This window comes from Crinia signifera, chromosome 1 (genome assembly GCF_055691185.1).
Source record: "Crinia signifera chromosome 1, ASM5569118v1, whole genome shotgun sequence".
NCBI classification, from domain to species: Eukaryota; Metazoa; Chordata; class Amphibia; order Anura; family Myobatrachidae; genus Crinia; species Crinia signifera.
Genome location: NC_139217.1, coordinates 430,484,640 through 430,512,185, shown reverse-complemented (window position 1 = coordinate 430,512,185; position 27,546 = coordinate 430,484,640). Strand labels below are relative to the sequence as shown.

Sequence of the window (27,546 nt, the reverse complement as noted above, 5' to 3'; positions counted from 1 at the left end):
CCACTATACTGAATAACTATGACTCGGTAGAGTACCTTTCTTTACCCGCATTAAATCCATCATTATGGTAGTGCACAGGACGCACAACTCAGCATCCCGAGTGTGTTAGAGATTATTTATGGCCAAGATATACAGGACTTAAGCCCCCCGTCCACTACGCAGAACTATCGGAAACTACATATCTCTTCAGATTTCCCTTGAACTCTCCTAGATATCTGATCTGACCCTGGGCTAATTTTTCACTCTATTAACTTCAGATACATCTGATCAGATCTATGATGGACCCCTGACGGCTTCAGATCAGACGGATCTTTGGTGCAGCACCAAATATTTTTTTTGTCAGATGGATCGGAGGCTCCGCCGCACATCTGATCTCAGGGAGCGCAGATATGGCCTTTTCTCTTCAGATTGGTCTGTCAGAACCATCTGAAGAAAACAGGCCAAATCTGACTAAAGTATGGGGCCTTAAGATTAACATACCTTTAAGGCATAAAAGGTATAGTAATTAAATGCTAATTCATCATCAGTAAACAAATGAAATACAAAACTTTATTTTGTGATATAATACTTTTTTATTTTTGCACTGGTAGTAAATATTTACTGCACGCAGTTCTATTTTGACAATTTCAGATCAACTGAGTTCTTACTGGAATGTAAAAAGCGTACTGTTTGTTTAAAAACGTGCCCATGCCAATATATGTGGACTGTTCCCATTACCTATATAACTGTACAAGATGGTGGTGCACAGCGGACATCAAATCAGGCCAAATATATCAACGTGATTAATCGTGTAGCATTTTTTTGTGCTAAATGGTCTAAAATATACAAAAACAAACAGATTTTTGGATCTTTTTGTCATTTTATTTTGGTCAATAAAAAATAGAAAATCCTATTATTTTGGGGCCCACTATACATTTATTCCCTTGCAACATAACAGATCTAACATCAATAACCAAGAAAGGCCATCAGGTCATCACACTAAAGATCTATTCAATTTAATGCAATTATTCTATTCTAAGTGTCCTAGAAGTGTTTTTTTGTACACACAGGTAAATACCAAAATAAAAGGAAACGATGAAGCTCATGCATATAAGGGATACAGTACATTTCAAGCTGCTTTTCGGACAAATTTGCCACCTTGGCAAGAAAAGACGGCCTTGACTTTTGATGCTAATTATTTGGTGCAACATGGCAGGAACTAAAGTGATGCAAATGGCTCAACTGACTTAAGTCTGAGATAAATAAAAACTAATGTAAAAGGAAAATGGCTTCCATAATCATCATCAATAAAATGTCAACCAACAGACTTTCTACAACAAATTTCCAACATTTGACTATTTTATTTAATTTTTTTCTCCTCTCTTTATGAAATGATGACAAGGAACTTAAGTCCTCGTAGCCCTTGGCATACTTTTAGTTTGTTTCCTTTTATTTTGTTATTTATCTTTACATTACCAATGACAATAATTTAAACATCATCAAATTTCTTAACACCTATATTCGAGGGGGCTTGATGACCACAAAAAACCTGAAATTTCGGCGTACAGTATATAAATTCTTGTTCTAACCAAGAATGTTTACTTTGCCAATTTCCGTCACTGCAAACAACAGTAACGGCTGTCAATGGAAAATATTGAAAGACTTATGACATATGTGATTAGATCTCTTCCTTAGAGGCCTAAAGCAATATAGGACTACGGTATTGTCAGGGAAATTAATGACAGATAGGGTGATGGCAATATGAGATATTTGTCATAATACATTGAATTGTCTTAAGTAGATCACCCTTTGCACAATCATAAGACAGTACACACAAAAAACAGCAATAAAGAGAAATATAAAGGAAAGGCAGACACACAAGAGACAAGTGGATGGCACACCAGTAGGGCAACAGCAAAGATGCCTTAAGATATAAGGTAGCACTTTGTGTTAGACAAAGTACCTGTACTTTGTTCTTGGGCAAGTGAATCTTTACAAAGGTCATAAACTGTACTCTCTAAAAGGTTCTAGATTCAACGCTCTACATAACTATCTTTAAATGGTCCTAGACCTTACAATCCCTTCATGACATTTACTGAACTACAGATTGCAATAACACAATTTTGTATAAAAAACCTCAAAAGATCAGATCATTTGTCAATACTGAAAAATAGGGATATTTTATAGGGCTGACAAAAAACTTTAAAAACATCAACCCTACAGTATGTCTGAGAATTAGAGGTAATTGCCATCTATAGCATTTCAGATTACAAACATCTCAGTTAGCTTAACATTTATTTAATCTGTACTTCTATAGTTTACTGCAGGGGTGGCCAAACCTGTCCTCAAGATCTACCAATGGTGCATGTTTTCCAGGCAACCTGTGGTTCTATAGTAGGAATGAATGCAGAATGTTTTAAAATGTGACAGTTAGTAATGACTACAGCTGTGCACCAGCTAGGCAACCTGGAAACGTGGACCGTTGGTAGATCTTGAGGACCGGTTTGGCCATCCCTGGTTTACAGGAAGTGAATAAAATGGAGCAGACAAATGCATAACAAAAAAAAAAAAGAAAAAAAAAAAAAGAGTGATGGACATAACAGTGAGAATGATGGCCGATGTGATGCTAGATGTGAATTCTCCATGTTAAATGATACCATGGACTAAAAATCAGCCATTCTTGAAAACAAAACAAAAAACCTCAATAACACACAAACACATAAAAACGAAGAAGGAATACAAACTAAAAAAAACAATAAGGAAACATGCATACTAGTTAAAACTGTCGGGAATAGGCACAGTACTATAGTTCTGGCCTTCCCATGTGTCCGGTAAGTGCAGCCATTTTATCCCCTTGACTCCATGATTAATAGCAAAGCCCCAGCTGAAAATCATTTTAAATGGGGGCGTGAGCAGCAGAAGAACCAATGGGGAACCATGTTCGCAAACAACAAAGCTTGAGACTGGTCTTTCCAATCACACGCAGCTTCTACACCAAGTACTGAAAAAAATAGTCAACACTTGTAGTTGTAGAGCAGCATTAAAAGGAATTCAATATTAGTAACTGTTCAGCAGAGGTCAACTATTCTTATAGTGGAGATTCCTGGAATTTGGCATTCAAATTGTTTCCGTGCAAATGTTCTAAATCTACACCCCTTTTATGTAAGTGGGGCCTAGATTCTAGGTTTATGGAGCAGGATATTGGTGTTTGCGGATTAGAAAAAATTTGCACATTTTCTAAAAGAAGTTTGGGTATTATGTGCCTGATTCTTTACAGAATAGTGTGTGTGTGTGTGTGTGTGTGTGTGTGTGTGTGTGTGTGTGTGTGTGTGGGGGGGGGGGGGGAACGAGACAAAATGGCCACCATCAAGAGAAAAACGTAGCGCACCATTAACAGACATCACTAATCATTGAATCGTCATGTTGCCAAATTGGTAATTTAAGTGGTTGGCATTGGATGTGTTCAGCTCTGCACGAATAAGAATTCTTGGTCATTTCACATTTGGATTTTACACAGACAAAACTGACTGGCCCAACAGCCGTATGTATGGATTGTTTTATTATAGTTCAGTTTTACGTAACAGTGTCATGTGTCTTTTTCAATTCTGCAGTTATTGTTGGAGGAGACCAACATTTTTGACACCATGTGCTGGAAATGACCAGCATGGGTATTTATAATTATTACATGAAGCAATTCCATTCAATGCAATTTTGTGGGTGTTTATTGCTTTATTTTAAGAACATTTTTGTTCTTTTTCTTTGGCTGTCCTTGGTGCTGAAGTCAAAAGTAGTGAAAGTTTGGACCAAGTAAACACCTCCACTTTATCCTTATTTGGGAACTGCCACTTTGTATAAAAGGTCAATTACAATGTGAAACACTGCATAATGGGGCCTACACACAGAGCTATTTCAGGGCATTTCCTAAGCCAGGCATGTCCAAACAGCTGTTGTGAAACAGCACATCCCAGCATGCCTTGCCATAGTTTTAGCATTCCCTAATAGCAAAACTGTGGCAAGGCATGATGGGACTTGTAGTTTCACAACAGCTGGAGGGCCATAGTTTAGACATGCCTGTTCTAAGCGATCTCACTAGATCTCTTAGAAAATGCCACTACATTGCTCCGTGTGTAGGGGCCATAGAGATAGCAATGCAGGGCCCCGCATGTCGATATCACCCGGCTATTAATATCCAGCATACTGGATAAATCTAGTTGAATCACCGGTCAGGGCCAGCGTTCTCACCTGAGAACACTGGCCCTGACAGATCGCTCAGCAAGCAGCGCCGACACATTGCTGGGCAGCGGTGTGCTGAGTGATCTTGCTGAGTGATTTGCTCAGATCGCTCAGCAGTGTCACCTCGTGTGTAGGCCCTTTAAGACTTTAAAAACATAATAAACAAAATATGCAAGACAAAGTAGACATATATGATATGAAGTAGGAGTTTGAATATTATGTCTAGGTTTAAGAAAAAGACTCCTTAGATTAAGTACTTAAATGACATGCCAACATAATAAAACATACTAACCACAAAACTTAAAAATAAAGTAAAAAAATAAAAAAAGGAGGATCTATTGCTTATCATGCTTGCCTGCAACTTGTTTTGGCTTTTTGGCCTTTATGACATGTTTTTGATATAATTTTGGTTGCCCTTGGATATTACCCAAATTTGCTTTCTGCATATAAATAATTGAAATACAAAGTGCAAAGCAGTGCTCTGCCAAATCTAAGGGCAGCACAATTAAACTAACTAATTAAATAAAGCTATGTGTTAAAAGCTATTGTAAGCTAGAAGCATAAACAATGTATTTAGGGAAGAAGCTGTAAGTAAGCATGCACAAGAAAAGTTACCTTAAGGCGTCATAATACACGCTATATATACAGTATACACACACAACAAACATAATTAGGGTTAGGTACAAAGTATTTAAATGAGTATGTAAAGACTAATGTTCTGTAAGTATAACACACAAACCACATGCAAATGGTTAGTCTAATGTACAGTAAATGAATAAAAAAGCCATAATAATCATTGCAAGGCTTAAGTACTGGAATAATAAACACAGCATGTAGACAGATGGTCATAATACACTTTATTTACATACAAAACGCACGTATGAATACATATTTAAACTTACAAATGAGAACATTGAACGGCTATCCTTTTAACAGGTACAACAACAACAAAAAGAATAGTATACATACAGATGTATCAACTGTGACATAAATGCGGACAATGACACAAAATCACAGACAGGCTGAGGAACCGTATAAACAAAATGACATTTCCTTCCCTTAAAATGCCTATTATTGCGAACGCTGGCGTGATAAAAACAGAATATGGCTAATACATTTTCATGAACCGCTTTTCAATTAGGTTTTAATTTGTGTTGTAGTGTTACTGATTATTCAGGAGGAGCAGAGAGGCCTTATCTGAAAGCCAGTGCTGGGACATACACTGAGGGGGAGGGGAGCAGAAGGTGGAGAGAGGAATACACACAACACACATACAAAACACATCACGGCCTACAAAATCCTATTCTAATGCTATTAAATGGCCAAGACACTGAGGCAGTCTACGCTCTGCCGGAGAACAGGGGACCTTGTGTGTCTGCTGAGCTGCGTTGGGTGATCAGCATTCACAGGATGGAAAAACCGGCTGCAGCACACATAAAGCATGCACCTCAGGCTGCAGGGCTCCTAGGCTGTCAGTAAAAAACACAACCTAGACAGCTATTGGCCGCACACAAGCTAATGACATGCAGAAACCATCAAAATATTAAAGAGAGACAATACTTACTCCAAGGTCAACCCTGGAATTCGCAGCCTTTCCCGCTGGGCTTTCATGACTGTTATATTTTAGCACAATCTATTGAGACCATGACACACATCCACTGGCAGCATCCTGGCGCTGACAGAGAGCCAAAATGAACCACTATAAAGGAATGGACTAACAATTTCAGGGGGGAGGGGGGATTCTCCAAGTTTGGGTCCTTCCACCTCTAGCTGTAATAAAGGAGATGTCAGCTGCTATATTCAGGTTAACACGTTGAATGCAGCACTGATTTCTGCAAAAAAAAAACGCACACTAACAGAATTGCAAATGAGGCTCCGAGCTGAGCATATTAAGTGTCTCTCTGTCTCTGCCAGGCTTCTCCTTCCTCGCTTCTGTCAAATGAAGTCTCCTCTAAACACTGACAACACACACACACACCAAACCCTGCAATGCACATTAAAAGCTATTCACCTAAGCACACGTAATCATTAACCCCTAGCATCCCGGTGCAGACTGCTTCAATAAGGACATGCACAAGAAAAACTGTAAACAAAATGTGCTTTAGATAAACCAATGAGCAGATCTGCGGTAATGTATTTCCCAATCAAATTACAGTGCATGGAACAGTAAATTAAATGTATCGATAGCACAAGCAAGTCTTAAAAATCAGATTTATTCCCAGATAGTTATAATTGCAGATGATCAGTACAAGGTCAAGCATTGAATAATACAGAGTTGATTTGTGATAGAGTTAATATATTTATAAAGTGACTTTAGAGGCAAATTAATAGTTTTGGCGCTAGAATGCGGTTTATAGAACCTTCGGCTGAATATGCTGCAGTTACTGTAGGTGGAAGTATCAGGGGTTGTGTCATATCATATTAGTTGGATCGGTTCTCATAAATAAGAAGTCATTCTGACCCCGCTGTATTCTTACGTAACAATATGGGGAAAGTTGGAGCAAATAGAATGACATCTTCACTTATTCTGAATAAAGGATAAGAGAGAAAACACAGGCCCGAATCACCATGTTATTAATCCTCATGCGCCATTGCCACAGTGGTACCCGGCATCCCTTCTCGGCGCAGGTTCTGGGTGACTCGACTTGCACATATTTTTTAACTTTTACTCTAATGTGAGTTTTAATCACACCGGGATGCGGCAAAACCACTTCCCGAGACTGCGCTGATCATTTGACATGTGACACTTGCATAACTTTGTGCGACTGAGCGGACAATGGAACTTTGTGAGAGAAAAAAGCTGGAAAAATTGTGAATCTAGGTTGGTGCCAATTGGGACCAATCAATTCACAATCCCGGCGCTCTAAGAGTAGGTAAATATAAATATATATTTTTAGGTGCCTAAAGTATGCACCAATAATTGATTATATACTCAGCTGCTGCACGTGTTAAATGAGCTAGCCTGGCTCATATACAAAGGAAAAATTGGAGGGGTATTAACACAATTGCGCTGCTGAGTATTTAGAGGACACTCTGAGTAGTAGCCCGCTGACCAAAAAAGCACACTGGACACACTTAAAAAGTTGTTGATTTTTATAGAAATATAAAAAGAAAAACATAAGTAATATACAGTACAATATATAGCACCTAAAAAAATCTAGAAACATATATAATATAGTGTCAATTTCAGGTGTGTCTCCAAGAATTAATTGATATATCAATATCCGATTCAGGATCTAAGTATATCCAAAATGTATAGAGAATTAATTATGAGTCCCCTTTAATTTGCCCGCAGAAATATGGTTGTTGCCAATTAGCATGTGTACGGTACATGCACTAGATGTAGTAGGCAGTTCATCAGCAGACGGTAGATAATAAGAATGTAAAGTTTCTCACCTATAGATGGTAGTGAGGGCGGGGAGCGTTATTCATTTGTTGCTCAACCCTGATGTTAAATCGCCAGGAGTGTACAGCTGAAATTGTAGATTCACCGGGGCAGTGTGGAGGAAGCCCGTGCTGTCGGATTAGAGAGCCGGCAAATATGAAGTTTGAGCGGCGGCTGTAGATTTCAGTCAGAGCCGGTATCACGGCTGATGATGGACTGCGGCTGTAAAATATAAGCCGACAGTGCGGCTCACATTGAGCGGTAGCTGTGAGGTGAAGGTCAGTCTCACAGTTGTCAGTGAGCCGTCGCTTGTATGTCCAGAGCCGGTAACGCTGCTGGCGGTGGGTGCCAGCTAAGAAATAAACGCTGGTATCGCGGCTGATAATAAGCCGTACTGCAGGGTTGTAGAGGGACTCCTAGAATCTTGGAGACACGTTTGGAAAAGGATCTGACGTCAACGCGTTTCGTACCCACAATGGTTGGGAACTTTTTCAAGACAAAACCACTTCCCGAGACTGCGCTGATCATTTGACATGTGACACTTGCATAACTTTGTGCGACTGAGCGGACAATGGAACTTTGTAAGAGAAAAAAGCTGCTCCACTGCTCACTGTTGCCAGGAATATTGAGGCTAGGTATAGGAGGACACATCTGTACAGGACACGGTCAGGTCACGGTTAGGTCGACATGCATTAGGTTGACACCTGAACAAGATAGACACAGCTAAGGTCAACAGGGTTGGGAGGTTGACACAAGCATTATGTCAACAATGGCAAGGTCAGCATGAGTTTTTTACTACTTTTGTTTTTGAGCCGACATGTGCCGACAGGCGGTATTTCATACCCTACCATCCACTATGGCGTGGTGGGAGAATAAAATAGTCCGGAACATAGCTAACCACCATGCAAGGGGACATAGTACACTTTGACAGTGTCTGTGTAGACTATGTCAACATCTGGGACAAAAATGCAAAAAACTCATGTCAACCTTTTGACGGTTGACCTGTTTACCTAATGCTTGTGTCAACATTCCAACCCTGTCGACATTAGTCACGGCGACTTATTTCAGGTGTCGGCCTAAACCCCATCTACCTTCAGTGGTCCACCCGATGCATGTCAACCTAAATTGGGTGGACCCAATGACCCTATGGTTAGGTCTAAATTGTAGGGGTCTAAAGGACCTGATGACATCACAGGGGAGGAGAGGGGGTGGAGAGAGGAGGAGCAAGGTCGGAAGAAGGGTCCCAAACCGACGCTCGCCACGCTTTGGGCAGGGTGTCTCGCTTCGCTCGCCACCTGGTTACTAAAGGCAACCAGTGGCTTGCTCCTCCCCCTGGGCGTGGAAGGACCTTTAGCCCACTACAATTTAGCATCTACCATGACCCTATACCCCCATATGTACTTACTACTTATAGTAGATGTAAGAGAGGCTAAACCAATATTCATCCTGTATCATGCACAATGAACTAGTGACATCACCTATTACCCAATGCTGACAGTAAGTGATGTCACTAGCTGGCAAGAATTGATTTGACAGATGTAGCTACAAAACGATGGCAGCTCCTTTAGGTCACATATACATTTCATTTACACATGATTAATGGCCTCGGCAGACATGGCAGATCTGGGTAATAAAACCACCATGGTGATAGATTTAGGGCAGCAGGAACACTTTGCCCTATTTGTTTAACTTCATTATACACTGACACAGATATTTCCCAGTCCATATTGGGGCAACTTTGAAGTAAGAGATACAAGGAGCTTTTTCGTGTAATATGCGCTGTGCATCGATGTTCTTAGCAGCAACATGCCCATGTACCCAGCAGAGAGGTGTTTATGGGATATAACAATGTTGGCTAACCTTGACACTCCGGCTGTTGTTGAACTACACATCCCAGCATGCCCTACATAATTTTTAGCATGGCCAAATAGTAAAACTGAGTAAACCTTACTAATTACAGTAAGTTGGCTCCAGTATAACTCACTGATGAAGCTTAACTTTCACTTGAACGACTGGATCCATTTTTTGGCTGTGTGATTTAATAGATTATTAGACTGTCAAGTAGCAGGATTAGACAGTTCAAATGGAAGCAGCACAGTGATAGATAACTACTGTACAATGGTGCCTGCCTAATTAGAAAAGGGTCAGAGTATTACTTTATACTTCACATAAGGGCTTCCTGAATAGGCTGGCACCCTGAAACGTCATATGTGTAACCAGGGAGCTTTTAGAAGGCACCATAAAAAAGGATACAATCAAAACACAAAAATTGGTCTATATGTATATAAATATTTAGGCAATGTACAATAATATCCTGATGTAGAAATGACAAACACATATTTGGAAAGTAATGATGTCATATGACACATTAAATATATTACATGATGTAAAAAATCTTGCTTTCGGGTATATTGAAACCTGTTTAAAAACAAACAAGTTTTTTATCTTTTGTAGAAAAAAAATAGACAATCCACAAAACCAAAGTTAAATAAATAAATATACATAGATAGATATAGATAGATAGATAGATAGATAGATAGATAGATAGATAGATACATACAATGTCCACTGTGGAATATTACTTCTTCAAAGCCATTATTAATCATTATTTTACCGTAACTGTATTTGGCCATCTCCAATACAAATAACAATACAACAAAATAGAGTTCAATCTACTTCCATTATACAATTTTAATACACAACACAAGACAAATAGCCAGGAGGTGCTGGGAAAGTGGATGCATAGGATTGCAAGACAGGCTCTGTTCATCTACCAGCTCTTATAGATTTCCTACTAAGTACAGTGTCCAAAGAGGTCCCGATAGACCAATGTCAATCATGGCGCATCAGACTTCTTCAGTTCTCCCAGTGTGGCCAATGTGCCATCAACAAAGTTCAATTGTAAATGTAACACAAAGAGAAAAACTGCAGCTGAGGAATATTTAATAAACAACTGTATATTATACAATCTAGCAAATCTAGTTGGTAGCTTAGTCGGTTAATAAAATAATTTTCTCTTTCTGACTTGATTCTAAATGTCTTAACAATGTATTTATATCATCAGGCAAAGTAATTATTTTTATCTCACTCTACACAAAATTGTTCTCTACAAGAGTCCAACACAATATTATTATCAAATTCAGTGGCAGGGATGGATTATAGGGGATGAAGGTCCATATTTAGAACCCCCACCAAGTACAGCTTCATACCCCTTCATACCACCATCAGGAGTCTATAGGTACTTGAGTCGTGGGTTCGGACAGAAATGGGGCTCGGGTGGCAGCGTTGGTACTGGGTTGCCAGTTAAGCACATGCAAGCAGCAGCCATGCTATAACTAGAGACGTGGGTAGCAGCATTATGAATGTGGCACCAGCGAGCCATTGGAAGCTTTCTGACCAGCAAGCAATCAGGAGGCAGGGCTTGTGCAATAGCAGCCTATTAGGATCGAGTGCAACATTTGTAAAGCCGGTGGTGCTATCCGCATCTTGAGGCTGCCTGGGGAGCTGGCACACAGAGGGTGTTGTTGGAGTGATCACTGTGGATGAGCTCCAGCAGGCGGACTCCTCATCCAAAACCAGCTGCCACCGGGCCCGAGAATGCAGTTTACTAGGTTCCCCCGATCTCAGAAAGTTTGCAGCTGCCGGCGTAGACATCGGCATGCAGCAACTGATGTCAGATAAGAACAATTTACCTTTAATTTATTTTTAAAACTTTTTTAAAGATATTTTTAGTTTTGTTCACTTTTTACTTTTTTATACTTTATATGTGCAGAGGTCTGTGGGGCATACGGCGCACATCAGAACTGTTGGGGAGCATTATAGCACATGTTTACTTTGGGCATCAGGCTACATCTCATCCGTATTGGACCCCACAATTTCTGATGGCAGCCCTAGCATCCTAATCTCACATCTCCCACTATTAAGCCTATCCTATGCCCTAATTTTCCCATCTGACTATATTCATCCTCCCTCATCTCACATTTTCCAGTATTCCACCTCTCGCTCCTCCTTTCTGTCTCCTGCCTATTCCTTCTGTTTATCTCACAATAAGGGGGGCTGCCTATTTTGTCAGTCCCAGGCCCGCTATTTGGCTGCAGTCGGCCCACAAGATACCAAGTAGTGAGATTTAGTTTGAACTCTAACCTCTTGCACAGTCCTGGCATCTTAATGCGGCACCACTCTGATGGGTATTACAGACACCAGAACTGCAGGAAGAGTCACAGATCACCGATACTAGAAGTGGGACCACTAACATCAGGCACTGGACACCTTCTTCATGGCAGCTGCCCAGAAATCCACCAGCAGTATACAAGCTAGGTATGACGGAGCACAGCGGGGGTGGATCATGTGCACCGGTAATTTACATTTAATCTAAGCCTACTCAAGACTCTCACCTCTTTATGCTCCTGAACATTTTTTGGGGGGCGACCTTATTTATAGCCACTTACAGAGCATTGACTCAATGTCAGTGCGCAGGTCCTCCCATCTTTTTACTGGCCTGTGGCCGGTCCCCAGCAGTGTTGCAATCTATTACTTTGTGTCTGCTTATAGAAACCGCTTTCCAGCACTGCCGACAGCGTTGCGGACATGATGTAATATGCTATACAACAATGGGTTTTTGAAATTAAATACTGCGCTGCGGAGCAGCCTGACCTGTACGGCAAGTGTGTCACCAAACACACCACACATAGACCAACAGAAAAAAAGTACCGACAGTTCTTTCAAGCGCTCCTTTTTGTGTCCCTCCTTCAAATGTATCTCTGAGGGTTACTCATATAACATGTAATAAAAAGACAGTGATATAGTGTAAAACCATTAAACCAATATGATTTCTGTATATGGTGCTTTAAGATGGGAACTGTACCCTATCAAATTGTCCACCGAACCAGTAGACAATATGCGCATGTGGTTGTTATATCTGGAATACAGGTTCTCAAATGTGGTCCTCCTTATTTCTCCATAATTATCCCGTCAGAATGAAATGTCTACTTATGCAAAAACTTATGTAACTTCAGGCGTCCCTGGATGCTGATGGGAATTCCAATCCTGGTGGTCTGTCCAAAGCTCATAGGTCCCCTCCGCCCTCCCCAGGCATATAATATATATATATATTCATATAATCACAAAAATGAAAATGATAAAGGTGTATGCTGATTATACACAAGCAGTATCAGAAATTGGTATAAGAAAACCAACACATAGCTTTGTTACTTTGCAGCTTAGCACCAGACAGTATTTACAGCTTTATGAAAAGTGCAATACGCAGGCACCACACTCACTGGGCGGGAAGTATTAAATTGCATCACCGCCCCTCACCGCGCCACCGCAGCAATGCTGGCGCATATGTATTAACATATGCCACTAGCATCGCAAAGGCGGTCTCCTCACATTCCCGGCTCAAAACGGGGTTTTACCGCATTTTTCCCTTAGTACATCCCTCCCACTGTCTGCTTTACTATCCCCCCCCCCCTTCCTTTTATCAGATTATTTGCAATGGTTTTCTTTTTGTATTCGCCCCATGTCCTTATCCCATGATGGACATCATTCTGTGTAATACACTATAGATGCCCCACGGCATCTACTGGTCATACCAGATGACCACAAGCCAATAGCTACTGAGAGTCCCACGCACATTGTAGCACAAAGCAAAGTTATCGTTCATATTAAGTCACAAATCAATGTAAAATCTATGAACATTCCATTAACCGCCGGATATAATAAGATTTATAGGAGGTACAAAGCATACTGTAACTATGGATACTGTTATGCCCCATACACACTAGCTGATGTCTCCGGCTGCTGCAATTGGCGGCGGCACACACTCGCCGATGCCTGCTCCGAGGTGAGCGACGACAGGGGGGAGCGACGGCCGTACTGCAGCTGCAGCATGGCCGACGTTAATGATGACCTCCCTCATCCAAACATGCTTAGAGGAGGGAGGGGGTTGTTGAGGATGTGTGGGAGTGCGAATCGTTAAAAGGGAGCGTATACACTAGGCGATATTGTGAACAATATTACCTAGTGTGTATGGGCTTCAGTCCAAGTGTCTCATTGTAGTATTAGTCCTCAGCGATCAGCACAGATACACAGGGACAGGATAGATGTCACCATAGCATTAGTCCTCAGCGATCAGCACAGATTCACAGTGACAGGATGGATGTCACCATAGCATTAGTCCTCAGCGATCAGCACAGATACACAGGGACAGGATGGATGTCACCATAACATTAGTCCACAGCGATCAGCACAGATACACAGTGACAGAGTGGATGTCACCATAGCATTAGTCCTCAGCGATCAGCACAGATACACAGGGACAGGATGGATGTCACCATAACATTAGTCCACAGCGATCAGCACCGATACACAGGGACAGGGTGGATGTCACCATAGCATTAGTCCTCAGCGATCAGCACAGATACATAGTGACAGGATGGATGTCACCATAACATTAGTCCTCAGCGATCAGCACAGATACATAGTGACAGGAAGGATGTCACCATAACATTAGTCCTCAGCGATCAGCACAGATACACAGGGACAGGGTGGATGTCACCATAGCATTAGTCCTCAGCGATCAGTACAGATACACAGGGACAGGATGGATGTCACCATAGCATTAGTCCTCAGCGATCAGCACAGATACACAGGGACAGGATGGATGTCACCATAACATTAGTCCTCAGCGATCAGCACAGATACACAGGGACAGGATAGATGTAACCATAACATTAGTCCTCAGCGATCAGCACAGATACACAGTGACAGGATGGATGTCACCATAGCATTAGTCCACAGCGATCATCCCAGATACATAGTGACAGGATGGATGTCACCATAGCATTAGTCCTCAGTGATCAGCAGAGATACACAGTGACAGGATGGATGTCACCATAGCATTAGTCCTCAGCGATCAGCCCAGAGACACAGGGACAGGATGGATGTCACCATAACATTAGTCCTCAGCGATCAGCACAGATACACAGGGACAGGATAGATGTCACCATAACATTAGTCCACAGCGATCAGCACAGATACACAGGGACAGGGTGGATGTCACCATAGCATTAGTCCTCAGCGATCAGCACAGATACACAGGGACAGGATAGATGTCACCATAGCATTAGTCCTCAGCGATCAGTACAGATACACAGGGACAGGATGGATGTCACCATAGCATTAGTCCACAGCGATCAGCCCAGATACATAGTGACAGGATGGATGTCACCATAGCATTAGTCCTCAGCGATCAGCACAGATACACAGGGATAGGATGGATGTCACCATAGCATTAGTCCTCAGCGATCAGTACAGATACACAGGGACAGGATGGATGTCACCATAGCATTAGTCCACAGCGATCAGCCCAGATACATAGTGACAGGATGGATGTCACCATAACATTAGTCCTCAGCGATCAGCACAGATACACATGGACAGTATGGATGTCACCATAGCATTAGTCCTCAGCGATCAGCACAGATACACATGGACAGTATGGATGTCACCATAGCATTAGTCCTCAGCGATCAGCACAGATACACATGGACAGTATGGATGTCACCATAGCATTAGTCCTCAGCGATCAGCACAGATACACAGGGACAGTATGGATGTCACCATAGCATTAGTCCTCAGCGATCAGCACAGATACACAGGGACAGGGTGAATGTCACCATAGCATTAGTCCTCAGCGATCAGCACCGATACACAGGGACAGGGTGGATGTCACCATAGCATTAGTCCTCAGCGATCAGTACAGATACACAGGGACAGGGTGGATGTCACCATAGCATTAGTCCTCAGCGATCATCCCGGTTACACAGGGACAGGATGGAAAGTTCTGCTGCCTAATGACTGTACAAGCCGATGAGGACACGGTTTGGGCAACAGTACTTTTAATATACAAAGAAACTGGTAAGTACGTATTGTGCAGTGATATGTGAATGTCTCAACAACAAAATCAAAGTACATCATATTTAAATGTGTTTAATGCATTTGTTAGATGTTAGTGCACTTAGAAAAGGCTCTATTCTTTTGAAACTTAGTTTCCAGAAAGACTTAGTGGGACAAGTATCAAACCTTTGAGAGAAATTAAGTGCCCATACTATTTTTAATGAAGGTTTGATACAACGCTCATTAATGTCCTATATAAGCTATGCTAGCCACATACACTACATGGAACCCACTGAGAAGAGGATTGGCCAGCCTTACCGCTGATTGACAGAGTTACCCACGGACCGGCCTGTGTGGGGCAAGCTTTGGATGTCACTTGCTGAGACTCCCTGCTCTGTTCGTTTTCTGCTCAGAAAAGAAGGTAGACGGTCTTGGATTGCTGGTACTATCTTTCTGTAAACATGACAAGAAAGAAAGAAACCTCAATTTAAAGAAAGAAACCTTGATGCAATTTAACTTCAACTTTTTGCCTTTGTGCAAAAATAGTGTTTTGTTTTGTTTGGGTTAAGACCTTTCTGTGAAAGACTGCGTGACATAAAACTGCCCTTTCCTTGCCCCTACACCCCTTCTGCTTTCCACTGCTTTAGTGTAGAAAAAGAGGTTAGTAAATGAGTGTTATTGAATGGTAAACATGCAATTAAATATAACATGCAGGGTATTGCTGGTTATGATCACTTCATTCTGTCCAAACTACACTAGTTCGGCCTCCAATCTGTACATGACCTTCACCCTGACAACCTCTTGTAACACTCTCCACAAGTCTCAATTTTAACTCATGAAGCACTTTATTATTAAAGCTTATCAACAATCACCCCATCCTATCCGGTCTCCTCTACCCTTCCATTGTGTATTATCACTGCCAGTCTACCACCAACAGTACTCTTTTAGTATTCAAGGTCTAATGGGCAGAGCCCTCCATCCTATTGTTATATATACACACACACACACACACACGTATGTATATACAAACATGCATTCAAGTATATCTATATACAGTACATAAATACACACACACACACCCCAAGCAGTACTCCTCAATGCTTGGGTACATACAGTCAATGCACGTTCCCTCCAACCGAATTGCCTTACAGGGAGAAAAGGACACAGAAGAATCCACACACGGTGGCTCAGTGCATAAGTAAGAAACCAGGCAGCAACATGTTAACGGACATTTCAATGTTCATACAGTATAGACACTTTCATCAGAGTGCCTGTTTGAACATTGAAATGGTTAACACTTTGCTAACTGGTTTATTTATCTTTTACATATTTGTCATCTGTTATTGGATTGTCCGGGATGCATTTGTACACTGTTGGATTGATTTGGACAAAACCAACGCAATTTGGCTTTATTGGGTCCAGATTAGGTTTGTGGCCACTGAGACCCCCAATCCTGACCCCGTGGGCCCAAAAATGTCTGCCCAGGGAAGCAAGATATGGCAAGGTTGCATAACAGAGGGGGTAGAGGACTTTTAATGAAGGTTTGATACAACGCTCATTAATCTTATTTTTAAGATAAAAATGTGGCCAGATCCGGGAGCCGACCACAGTGGCCAGATGGAGCTGCTCATGGTGATTCTATCACCATTCGACAGCCACCAGAAGGGGGTAAGCACGCACAAGACGCTCATGCGACCAGTTCTGACAGAGCACAACAAAGCCCTCCGCCGGCTTCCCCGGAGCTGCCTGACAGGCGAACCATCTGTATGGAGAAAATTGCCTGTTCTGTGCATTTCAGTGGGCATAGAGGGGTGATAATTGGTTTTGGATGCAAAACTGGGAGAGTTGGAAAGTTCAGGTGAGCTAAAATACCTCCCAAGCAAAATCAATATCTGGGCAGTGTGTCCTCAGATTCTAAAAGAAAGGCAGAAGCAAGAGCAGATGAGATTTGCCTTACAGGGAGAAAAGGACACAGAAGAATCCACACACGGTGGCTCAGTGCAGAAGTAAGAAACCAGGCAGCAACATGTTAACGGACATTTCAATGTTCATACAGTATAGACACTTTCATCAGAGTGCCTATTTGAACATTGAAACGGTTAACACTTTGCTAACTGGTTTATTTATCTTTTACATATTTGTCATCTGTTATTGGTTTGTCCGGGATGCATTTGTACACTGTTGGATTGATTTGGACGAAACCAATGCGATTTGGCTTTATTGGGTCCAGATTAGGTTTGCGCCCACTAAGACCCCCAATCCTGACCCCGTGGGCCCAAAAATGTCTGGCTACTACACAAAGTGGGTCAGGGAAGCAAGATATGGCAAATTTGCATAACAGAGGGGGTAGAGGACAAGGTGTTTAAGATAAAATTGTGGCCAGATCCGGGAGCCGACCACAAAGAGGTGTATGACGGGCACACCCTAGGCAAGGGGAGCATGTTCAGGGTCCCCGGACAGATATGGATATGAGCTACAGAAAGGAATGGCAAAACATCTAGGATGCCTTTTGAAGTAGCCAGGACATCTGCCCCATGTGAAGACGGTGTACGCCGGGCAAACCTTTCACCCAGGGAGCCGGTTCTGGGCCTTCCACTAGATGGATTTCAATGGAATGTTCACAGATGGATAACAAATGATCCGGGATGCCTAACTGAGTGCTTGGGTTGCTGGTGTGACTGTTGGTAGGAGCTACAGATGGAGCAGCTCATGGTTATTCTATCACCATTCAACAGCCACCAGAAGGGGGTAAGCACGCACAAGACGCTAATGCGGCCCGTTTTGACGGAGCACGACAAAGCCCTCCGCCGGCTCCCCCGTAGCTGCCTGACAGGCGAACCATCTGTATTGAGAAAATTGACCAGGGTAGCCTGCTCTGTGCTTTTCAGTGGGCATAGAGGGGTGATAATTGGTTTTGGATGTAAAACTGGGAGGGTTAGAAAGTTCAGGTGAGCTACAATACCTCCCAAGCAAAATCAATCTCTGGGAAGTGTGTCCTCAGATGCTAAAAGAAAGGCAGAAGCAAGAGCAGATAAGACTCGCAACCCCCCCCCCCCAGTTCCAAAAATACCAGAAGAAATTCACAAAATGCTACAGATATAAAAAAAAAAAAAAAAGGCAAAATCGCAGGAGGGCGGGGGGAGCGACATGAGGGGGGAGTCGGGACTGGCTGCTGTCCTTGAGTGGTGAGTATTGCTGGGGCAGGACAAACCCTTCGCTCGTAGGTTTATCCTTCCCCAGCAAATCCCACCACTCAATACTACAGTATATGAAGGATCAGTCACCAAATAAATGAACAGCGACTCCAAACTACATATGGGAGAATACAGTCAATTTTCTTTTTTGATATATACGGTATATATATATATATTGCAATTGAAGGGTTATTAATTCCGGAATGCACACGGATAAAATTTTATTTTTCCGTCTTCTTTATGGCAATTGTTTTCACAGGTCTTATTATTATTGGGCACTTACTTTTTAATACATCATTATATTTTTTATGATTTTGTTTATGAGAAAATTTAAACACAATTTTTCTATTTTGCGCTCACAAACATCATTTTATTATAACAAATTCTACAAACCATTGACAAATACTAACATCCATTTTACACTTTAGCATTTATATATCTGTGCAAATTTTTCTGGTTTATGGAGGCATTCCTATGGATTGATAGACTATGGGACACCTACTGTTTTAGTAAAAAAAAAAAAAAAATGTATTTAGCTTTAAAAGAATGATAAATTATTGTATTCTCTGGTTAAAGGGCTCCAGGCACCTGTCTGTTCTAATATTTAAAAACAGGGCAAAAGCAGAGGAATATTTTTCACTAGGCAACCCATAAAAATACTCTGGCTGTCCAAAATGTTCCCAGAGGAGCATTGCGAGACTACCACCTGATGTCATGACCTCACATGGACCTGCTCTACACTCCCAAAGTCCCTTTGATGTTCTTTGACTGTATGTATGTGGGCAGCAAGTTTACTTTAAATATTATAGTTATTAGACCTCCTTCCAAAAGACCTAGAACCGGATTCAGATTTGTATGCAATACTCATGTTCACGCAGCTGGGCCTTTATGGCTAGACTATGCCTGCACCATGGTAATCAGCAGCACAAAAATAGTGCTATGGATTGTTGAAGCAAGGAGGACTCCAAACTGGTATCTTAGGGCCCCATGAGGTCTAAATCTGCCTTTCGGTAATTGTTTTTTAATCACGTTATTACCATCCATGTGCACTTAAAATCGGAATGGCATATTTAAAAATTCTAAATATGTCACCTATTCTTCAAACAAACCCAAATGCTAGCAGTACTACACCTAAGTGCTCTAAAAACATTTATCGCGAAGGCCAGTATTTAAGATGCCCCGAAGAAACGTTGGGTGCGAAAAACGTTAGTTTTGATGTTTCATTAGAAAATGCCCCCTTTTCGTATGAAAACGGGGCTGTTTCCGTGAAATTTGGCTTAGCGGGGATAAATGAATGGCACACAGAGCCGGCCCTAGCCTAAATGACGCCCTAGGCAAGATTTTGGCTGGTGCCCCCTAGCACTGCCACTATGTCCGCCTCTGACCCTGCCCCCTAGCACTGCCACTATTTCCGCCTCTGACCCTGCTCCCCTTTCCCAGCACCATTAACCCTCATCATAGCAGTCATCATTTTGGTGCTCCTACCTGCAATATTTTAAATAGAAACAGTGTACACATTCGGTGCGCAGCCCAAACAGGGGTGGGAAGGGGCATGGCCACACAATAGTACCCCCAATTCAAATTATGCCACACAGTAGTGCAACTTTATTCACATTATATCATGCGATGGTGTCCCTTATTCACGTTACATCACACAGTAGTACCACTTTACCTTATGTACATTACTCCTCACATTATTCACATTATACCCTTAGAAAAAAATCCTGAGAAAATATTGTATTTTAAGCACCTCCATGGCCACACTGCAACCCAGCACAAAGCAGTGTGCGCTGGGCAGAGGAGAAGAGCTGCAGCTGCTGCTGTCACTTAGGGGGAGGGGACCATCAGACTTTGGCCTGGGTAATTTGTACCCCCTACCCCTTTCTCTCTGCAACCCTGATAGTACTACACAGCAATGCCCCTTACACATGACACACATTATTAATGTCCTTATAACCATAATGCCCCTTTATTAATGCCCTTATACACATGACACTCATAATGCATGTTACACATATGTTGCACATTATTAATGCATTTATACATGACACACATAATGCCCCTTACACATATGCCGAACGCTATTGCACAACCAACCCACCCGCAGACAGCACTCGCCCGGCCGCTAACACTGTGACCTCTGCCTCTGCTTGGATACAGATGTTTCCTCATACATCTTGCCTCAATAGGCCATGCAGCTCCTCGCCAGTTCTGCTAACGTTGGGTGCCTTTTTTTGCTGAAAATTTGTCATATTTGCATTGTTATGTGACCAAGACACACAATGAGCTTCCGATGATTAAAATGATATGTGGTATGAATATATTCTGTGTGCGACTGTGGCTGTACCTGCATACGGAATGCTATGTTACAGTGATTTCCATGAATACACTATTTCATATGCAGATACAGCCTCACTCACACACAGAATATAGGCATGCTGCATATCATTTTAATCAGCAGAAGCTGCTGATGCCCCTAGGCATTCCAAATGCCCTAGGCAATTGCCTAGTTTGCCTATGCCTAAGGCCGGCTCTGATGGCACACCAGCTCAAAGGTGCCCACACACTTAAGTAATATAGCCCTTTTTCACACAATTTTAATGATGAGCCTACAGGTTCTCTCCCCATGAACCACACACTTCACCAATGTAGATTTCTATCAAAACTGTTTTTTTTAAAGAACAAAACTTTTTTTGTGAAACCGAAAAAGTACAAATGGAAATTGTGACAATAGCGCATTTCCGCAAAACTGCAAATATCACTCAATTTATTCATCATTTAATAAACAGAGGTTACATTTTGGCAATAGCTTGACTCAATAGGATCTGGAACCTACAGGATGTTAAGGCCCCCATACACTAGCCGATTTTGGTCAGATTTCAGCCAGATCAGTCGGATCTGGCCGAAATCGGACCAAAATCGGCTAGTTTTGATGTCCCCTCAGATCCGATGCGCGGTCCCGTGCGCATCGGATCTGCGTCGGGTGGTCGGACCTGCTGCACGTCCGACCACCCGACTTGGGACCTAGTGGGGCGGTGGAGGGAGCAGGGGGGGCTGGGGACGCTGCGGGGGACACGTCTGTGTCCCCCGCTGCTGGGGACAGCGTCTGTGCGGCGAGAAGGTAGAGGGAGCAGGGGGGGCTGGAGACGCTGCGGGGGACACAGGCTGCATAGAGCCGGGCAGGGGGAGCCGGCCGGGAGCTGTCAGTAATGAATAAAAAAAAAAGCCCATACAATGAATGGGCGGCCTGTGATTGGCTGAGCGCTCTCTCAGCCAGTCAGCAATTGGCTGAGAGAGCGCTCAGCAGCCAATCACAGGCTGCCCATTCATTGTATGGGCTTTTTTTTTTATTCATTACTGACAGCTCCCGGCCGGCTCCCCCTGCCCGGCTCTATGCAGCCTGTGTCCCCCGCAGCGTCTCCAGCCCCCCCTGCTCCCTCTACCTTCTCGCCGCACAGACGCTGTCCCCAGCAGCGGGGGACACAGACGTGTCCCCCGCAGCGTCTCCAGCCCCCCCTGCTCCCTCTACCTTCTCGCCGCACAGACGCTGTCCCCCGCAGCGTCCCCAGCAGCGGGGGACACAGATGTGTCCCCCGCAGCATCCCCAGCCCCCCTGCTCCCACCAGCTCTCACCTCTTAGCCCCCCCCCCCCTGCTCCCCGGGTTTTTTACATGTGATAAATCGAGACGATTTATCACATGTAAAAAATGGCACATCAAGTGCCAATCTAATCAAGCTCCCCCGGGGAGCAGCCGGGGAAGCTCAGGGGGAAGTCGGGGGCGACTTGTCCTAAGGACAAGTCGCCCTAGTGTATGGGGGCCTTTAATGAATAATGTGGTGAGAAGAGCAGGACCCGTGCACCATCAATATGCATGTCTGAAACCAGACACGTTACACAATACTACATTTGTTTTAAGATATTCCCTAACCAGCTGAAGCAGACCACATATACTGTACAATCCAATAGTAAAGGCAGGATCTGTAGGGAAGGGGGGATTACCATTTTTTTGCAATATCTGTTCTATATGGATGGAGTACAGTTCTCAATGCTCTGTCATGATGGTGTGTGTGTGTGTGTGTGTGTGTGTGTGTGTGTGTGTGTGCCAGAGCTCTGTTGGGTGACGTCTAGTGGCTGCCAGTGCACCATCGAGGAGAGTAGCAGTGTTGGCCTTTTATCATATTGACTACATATTGAAAGAGTTGTTTATAGGGAAAATAAGAGTGCAGTTACATTACTGGAATATTTTTTACAGCAATATATTTAATTTTCTTTAATACTTCCAACAAATACTTTAACCCCTTCCCGATATTTGACGTACATTTACGTCATGGTCGGGATGTACTTCCCGACACATGACGTAAATGTACGTCATGACTTCAAAGTGTCACCGCGTCTAGGGACGCGTGACAGAGGGACGATGTCTGCTGTCCCTGACAGCAGACATCTTCCCTCATTGCCCGGGGGGGCAGCGATGCCCCCCGCCATGGGCGATCGCTGCGATTGGCTGTTCAAAAGTGAACAGCCAAAAGCAGCGTTTACGGTGTGATGTGCATAATTTTGACTCTGCTGCCCCCTAGTGTCCAAAAAATTAAAAGCAGGTTGAAATAATGATGTAATAATGAAGTATAGATATGGTCTTTGTTAGTTATTAACTATTTTGAGTGGTATGATTATTTGTCTCACAAGCAGAAAATGTAACATTTTGCAAATTGCAAAATGTTCATTTTTTTTACGACATTTTGGTATTTTTCACAAAAAAAAAAAAACTGTATCGACCAAAATTTATCACTAACTTAAAGTACAATGTGTCACGGGAAAACAATCTCAAAATCACTGGGATAAGTAAAAGCAAAAAAAAAGTTATCCCCACTTAAGTGATACCTGTCAGATTTGAAAAAAAGGCCTCTGTCAGGAAGGCAAAAACATGCTGCGTCGGTAAGGGGTTAAGCTGGTACATTGGGGGTAATTCAGACCGAATCTAGCATCAGGTAGTCGCCATCCTGCTAAAATTAAATTCCACTTTACGAATTAATGTGCACGCTATGCAGAGTGAACATGTCCAAAATCCCGTTAAGCTGTGTCTACACATTGCGTTTTAGTGGGTTTCCGGTCGGCCTGTGCACAGGCTCCTATGCGGCGTCTACACATACACTGCAGCGTCGCAGCCACCGGATCCTACAGCAGCATGCTGCAGTACGACCTGATGGCAGGATCTCAAGGTGAACACAGGACGTGGTATGAAGGAAGCTGGTGGTATGCAGGAGTTGGTACACAGGAATGTGGTGGTATGCAGGAAGGAGGTGGTATGCAGGAAGGAGGTTGCATGCAGGGGTCGTATGCAGGAAGGAGGTTGCATGCAGGGTTCGTATTCAGGAAGGAGGTGGCATGAAGGAAGGAGGTTGCATGCAGGGGTTGAATGCAGGAAGGAGGTGGCATGCAGCAGTCGGTATGCAGGAATGAGGTGGCATGCAGCGGTCGGTATGCAGGAAGGAGGTGGCATGCCGGGGTCCTATGCAGGAAGGAGGTGGCATGCAGGGGTCCTATGCAGGAAGGAGGTGGCATGCAGGAAGGAGGTGGCATGCAGGGGTCGGTATGCGGGAAGGAGGTGGTATGCAGGGGTCGGTATGCAGGAAGGTGGCGGCATGCAGGGGTCGTATGCAGGAAGGAGGTGGCATGCAGGAAGGAGGTGGCATGCAGGGGTCGGTATGCAGGAAGGAGGTGGTATGCAGGAAAGAGGTGGCATGCAGGGGTCGTATGCAGGAAGGAGGTGGCATGCAGGAAGGAGGTGGCATGCAGGGGTCGGTATGCAGGAAGGAGGTGGTATGCAGGAAAGAGGTGGCATGCAGGGGTCGTATGCAGGAAGGAGGTGGCATGCAGGGGTCGGTATGCAGGAAGGAGGTGGCAGGCAGGAAGGAAGTGTCATGCAGGGGTCATATGCCGGAAGGAGTTGGCATGCAGGGGTCGGTATGCAGGAAGGAGGTGGCAGGCAGGGGTCATATGCCGGAAGGAGGTGGCATGCAGGGGTCATATGCAGGAAGGAGGTGGCATTCAGGGGTCAGTATGCAGGAAGGAGGTGGCATTCAGAGGTCAGTATGCAGGCAGGGGTCGGTATGCAGGAAGGAGGTGGCAGGCAGGAAGGAAGTGGCATGCAGGGGTCATATGCCGGAAGAAGTTGGCATGCAGGGGTCGGTATGCAGGAAGGAGGTGGCAGCCAGGGGTCATATGCCGGAAGGAGGTGGCATGCAGGGGTCATATGCAGGAAGGAGGTGGCATTCAGGGGTCGGTATGCAGGAAAGAGGAGGCAGGCAGGAAGGAGGTGGCAGGCAGGGGTCGGTATGCAGGAAGGAGGTGGAATGCAGGGGTCGGTATGCAGGAAGGAGGTGGAATGCGAGGGCTAGTATGCACCTCCTCCTGCATATGCATTGCTAAGAATCACATTTGCTAACTTGCTGCAAGCACCTAAGCATATACAATACATGCTGGAGCACTTACAATATACCATATTTCATTAACAATTTTATTGGAATTTATAGCTGATGCCATAGGCCAAACACAGAATATAAGGGAGCTGCAAGTATACTCATAGAAATCTCTTTGACATGCCTGCCCCAGATAGACTAAGCCACAGTTCTGAGTAATCACTGTAAATGTATTCTGTGTCTAACCAATGTACAGCATGAATTTACTTGTTACGTTTATGTAGTGATAGATGTAATTTGCATCTTATCCCCGAGGTGCTGATGACTGACATAGTTCATTAGTAAGAACATCTAATTCTATAATGACTGAGAAAAACTAACAAATTAGGAATACAATTTTGTAAATAAGGCCTCTAAACTGCGCATGGGGAAAAAATGTAAGGGACAGCAGCCAGCTGAAACCATTACATCCATTATTCGTATGGGAAACTCTCCAACCCTAGTGCCTTTACTTATGAAAGACAGTGGGAGGGCCTAAGACTAGGACACCCTGATGTTCTGTAAGGCACTAACCCCCTACAGCGAGATATTTCTTCACAGCTATCTGCGTATCTCACAGAAGCAATCCAATTGGTGCTACCAACAAAAGAGGAGGTTGGTATATGTGCCACATGGACAAGTCACAAGGACATCTGTGACCATATGTAACACAGCCTGTGAGGTGCAGGCGGTTCAGGAATTCCTGGGAGTGTACTAAAATCATTGACAAGGCATAACCAGGTCAGTTTCGGCATGTCAGTTATTGCCACTTTAAAAACACAGGCAGATATTCCTGTACAATAGGCTATTACAGAACAGCCCTCATCTCCAACACCCTTCTGTAGAAGGACGAGAATAAGAAAAACCTTCTCTCTGAGTTTCAGAAGGCAATAATTGTTAGCTGTTTTGAAAGTTTGTGTATACTTTTTAGTTTTTAAGCATACTTGATGCATGAAGACTATTTCTTCAAGGGATCAATTAACCCCTTCCCGACATTGCCTTTTAAGGTAATTTTTTTTTTTTTTTCCTCCTTGTGTTCAAATAAGCGTAACTTTTTTAATTTTCCGGCTATATAGACACATGAGGGCTTTTTTTTTGCGGGACAAGTTGTACTTTCTAATGGTACCATTTACTATACTGTATAATATTCTGGGGAATCAGGAAATAATTCAATGTGGGGTAAAAAAAAAAAAAACGCAATTCCACAATTTTGCGCTGGTTACGGTTTTTTTGGAGTTCATAGTTCGTTTAAAATGATGGGTTATCTTTATTCTATGGGTCGTTACGATTCCGGTAATACCAAACTTATATAGTTTTCGTTACATTTTACCACTAAAAAAAAAAATAGAAAATGTTACGGTTTTTCGAATTTGCGTCGCGTCGCCATGTTCTGCGGCTTATAACTTTTTTATTTTTCCACCTACGGACCTGGGTGAGGGCTCATTTTTTGCGGGCTGAAGTGTACTTTTTAATTAATACCATTATGGGATATGGGCGACTTTCTGATCTCTTTTAGCTATTTTTTTTTGGGTAGGCGATGCGACCAAAAAGCGTAGTTTTGGCGTTGGGGATTATTTTCCGTTTACGCCTTTAACCGTGCGGGATAACTAATGTTATATTTTAATAGATCGGACTTTTAGGAACGCGGCGATACCAAATATGTTTATTTTTTTTATTATTTATTTATTTTTATTTGGGAAATGGGGAAAGGGGGGTGATTTGAACTTTTAATATTTTATTATTTTTTTTTTATTTTTAAACTTTATTTTTTTTTTTTTTTTACTTTTACTACAAGGCCCCCTAGTGTACTTGACCACTAGGGGGCGCGATCGCCTGTACTAGGTTCAGCCATAGAGCTCTATGGCTGAACGTAGTGATTTTTTGCACTTCCTATTACATCCTGCCTGAGGCAGGATGTAATAGGTATGAATACACGGACAGCACAGGGGTCTACATTAGACCCCTGGCTACCATGGCAACCGATCGGCACCCTCCGATCGCGCTGCGGGGGGTCCCGATCGGCGCCGGAGGGGGGCGCCCCCCCCTCCGATCAGCTATTTAAGCACTGCGGGCGCTTTGCCCGCGGTGCTTAAAGGGTTAAACGGCCGCGATCGGCGAACTCGCCGCTCGCGGCCGTGAGAGCAGGGACATGGCTGTAATATACAGCCATTACCTGCTCTCTATCAAGCCAGCTCACTCCGTGAGCTGGCTTGATTCACCCCCAACCGACATATGACGTAAATGTACGTCATATGTCGGGAAGGGGTTAAAGCAATTTTCAAGCTTCAAAAACATTAAATTAGTACAATGGTTCCCAAACTTTCTGAATGCCATACACCGTAATACCTATTACATATTTTACCATATGCCATAATGCCAATTACACATTATTCCACACAC

General features: G+C 43.3%; 1 protein-coding gene across 7 annotated transcripts in view; it reads right to left on the bottom strand.

Moving 5' to 3' along the window:
• MAST4 (microtubule associated serine/threonine kinase family member 4) overlaps positions 1–27,546 on the bottom strand; it is a 510,888-nt gene that overhangs the window by 190,228 nt on the left and 293,114 nt on the right. For 4 of the 7 annotated variants that reach the window (XM_083152444.1, XM_083152461.1, XM_083152453.1 and 1 more), the window contains one exon: positions 15,812–15,946. The exons of 2 other annotated variants lie outside the window; for them this stretch is intronic. In XM_083152444.1, the coding sequence (XP_083008570.1) occupies positions 15,812–15,946 (135 nt within the window). Of the gene's footprint in view, positions 1–5,776; positions 6,156–15,811; positions 15,947–27,546 lie in introns of those variants that run through there. One more of the 7 variants, XM_083152488.1, reaches the window with a different exon arrangement.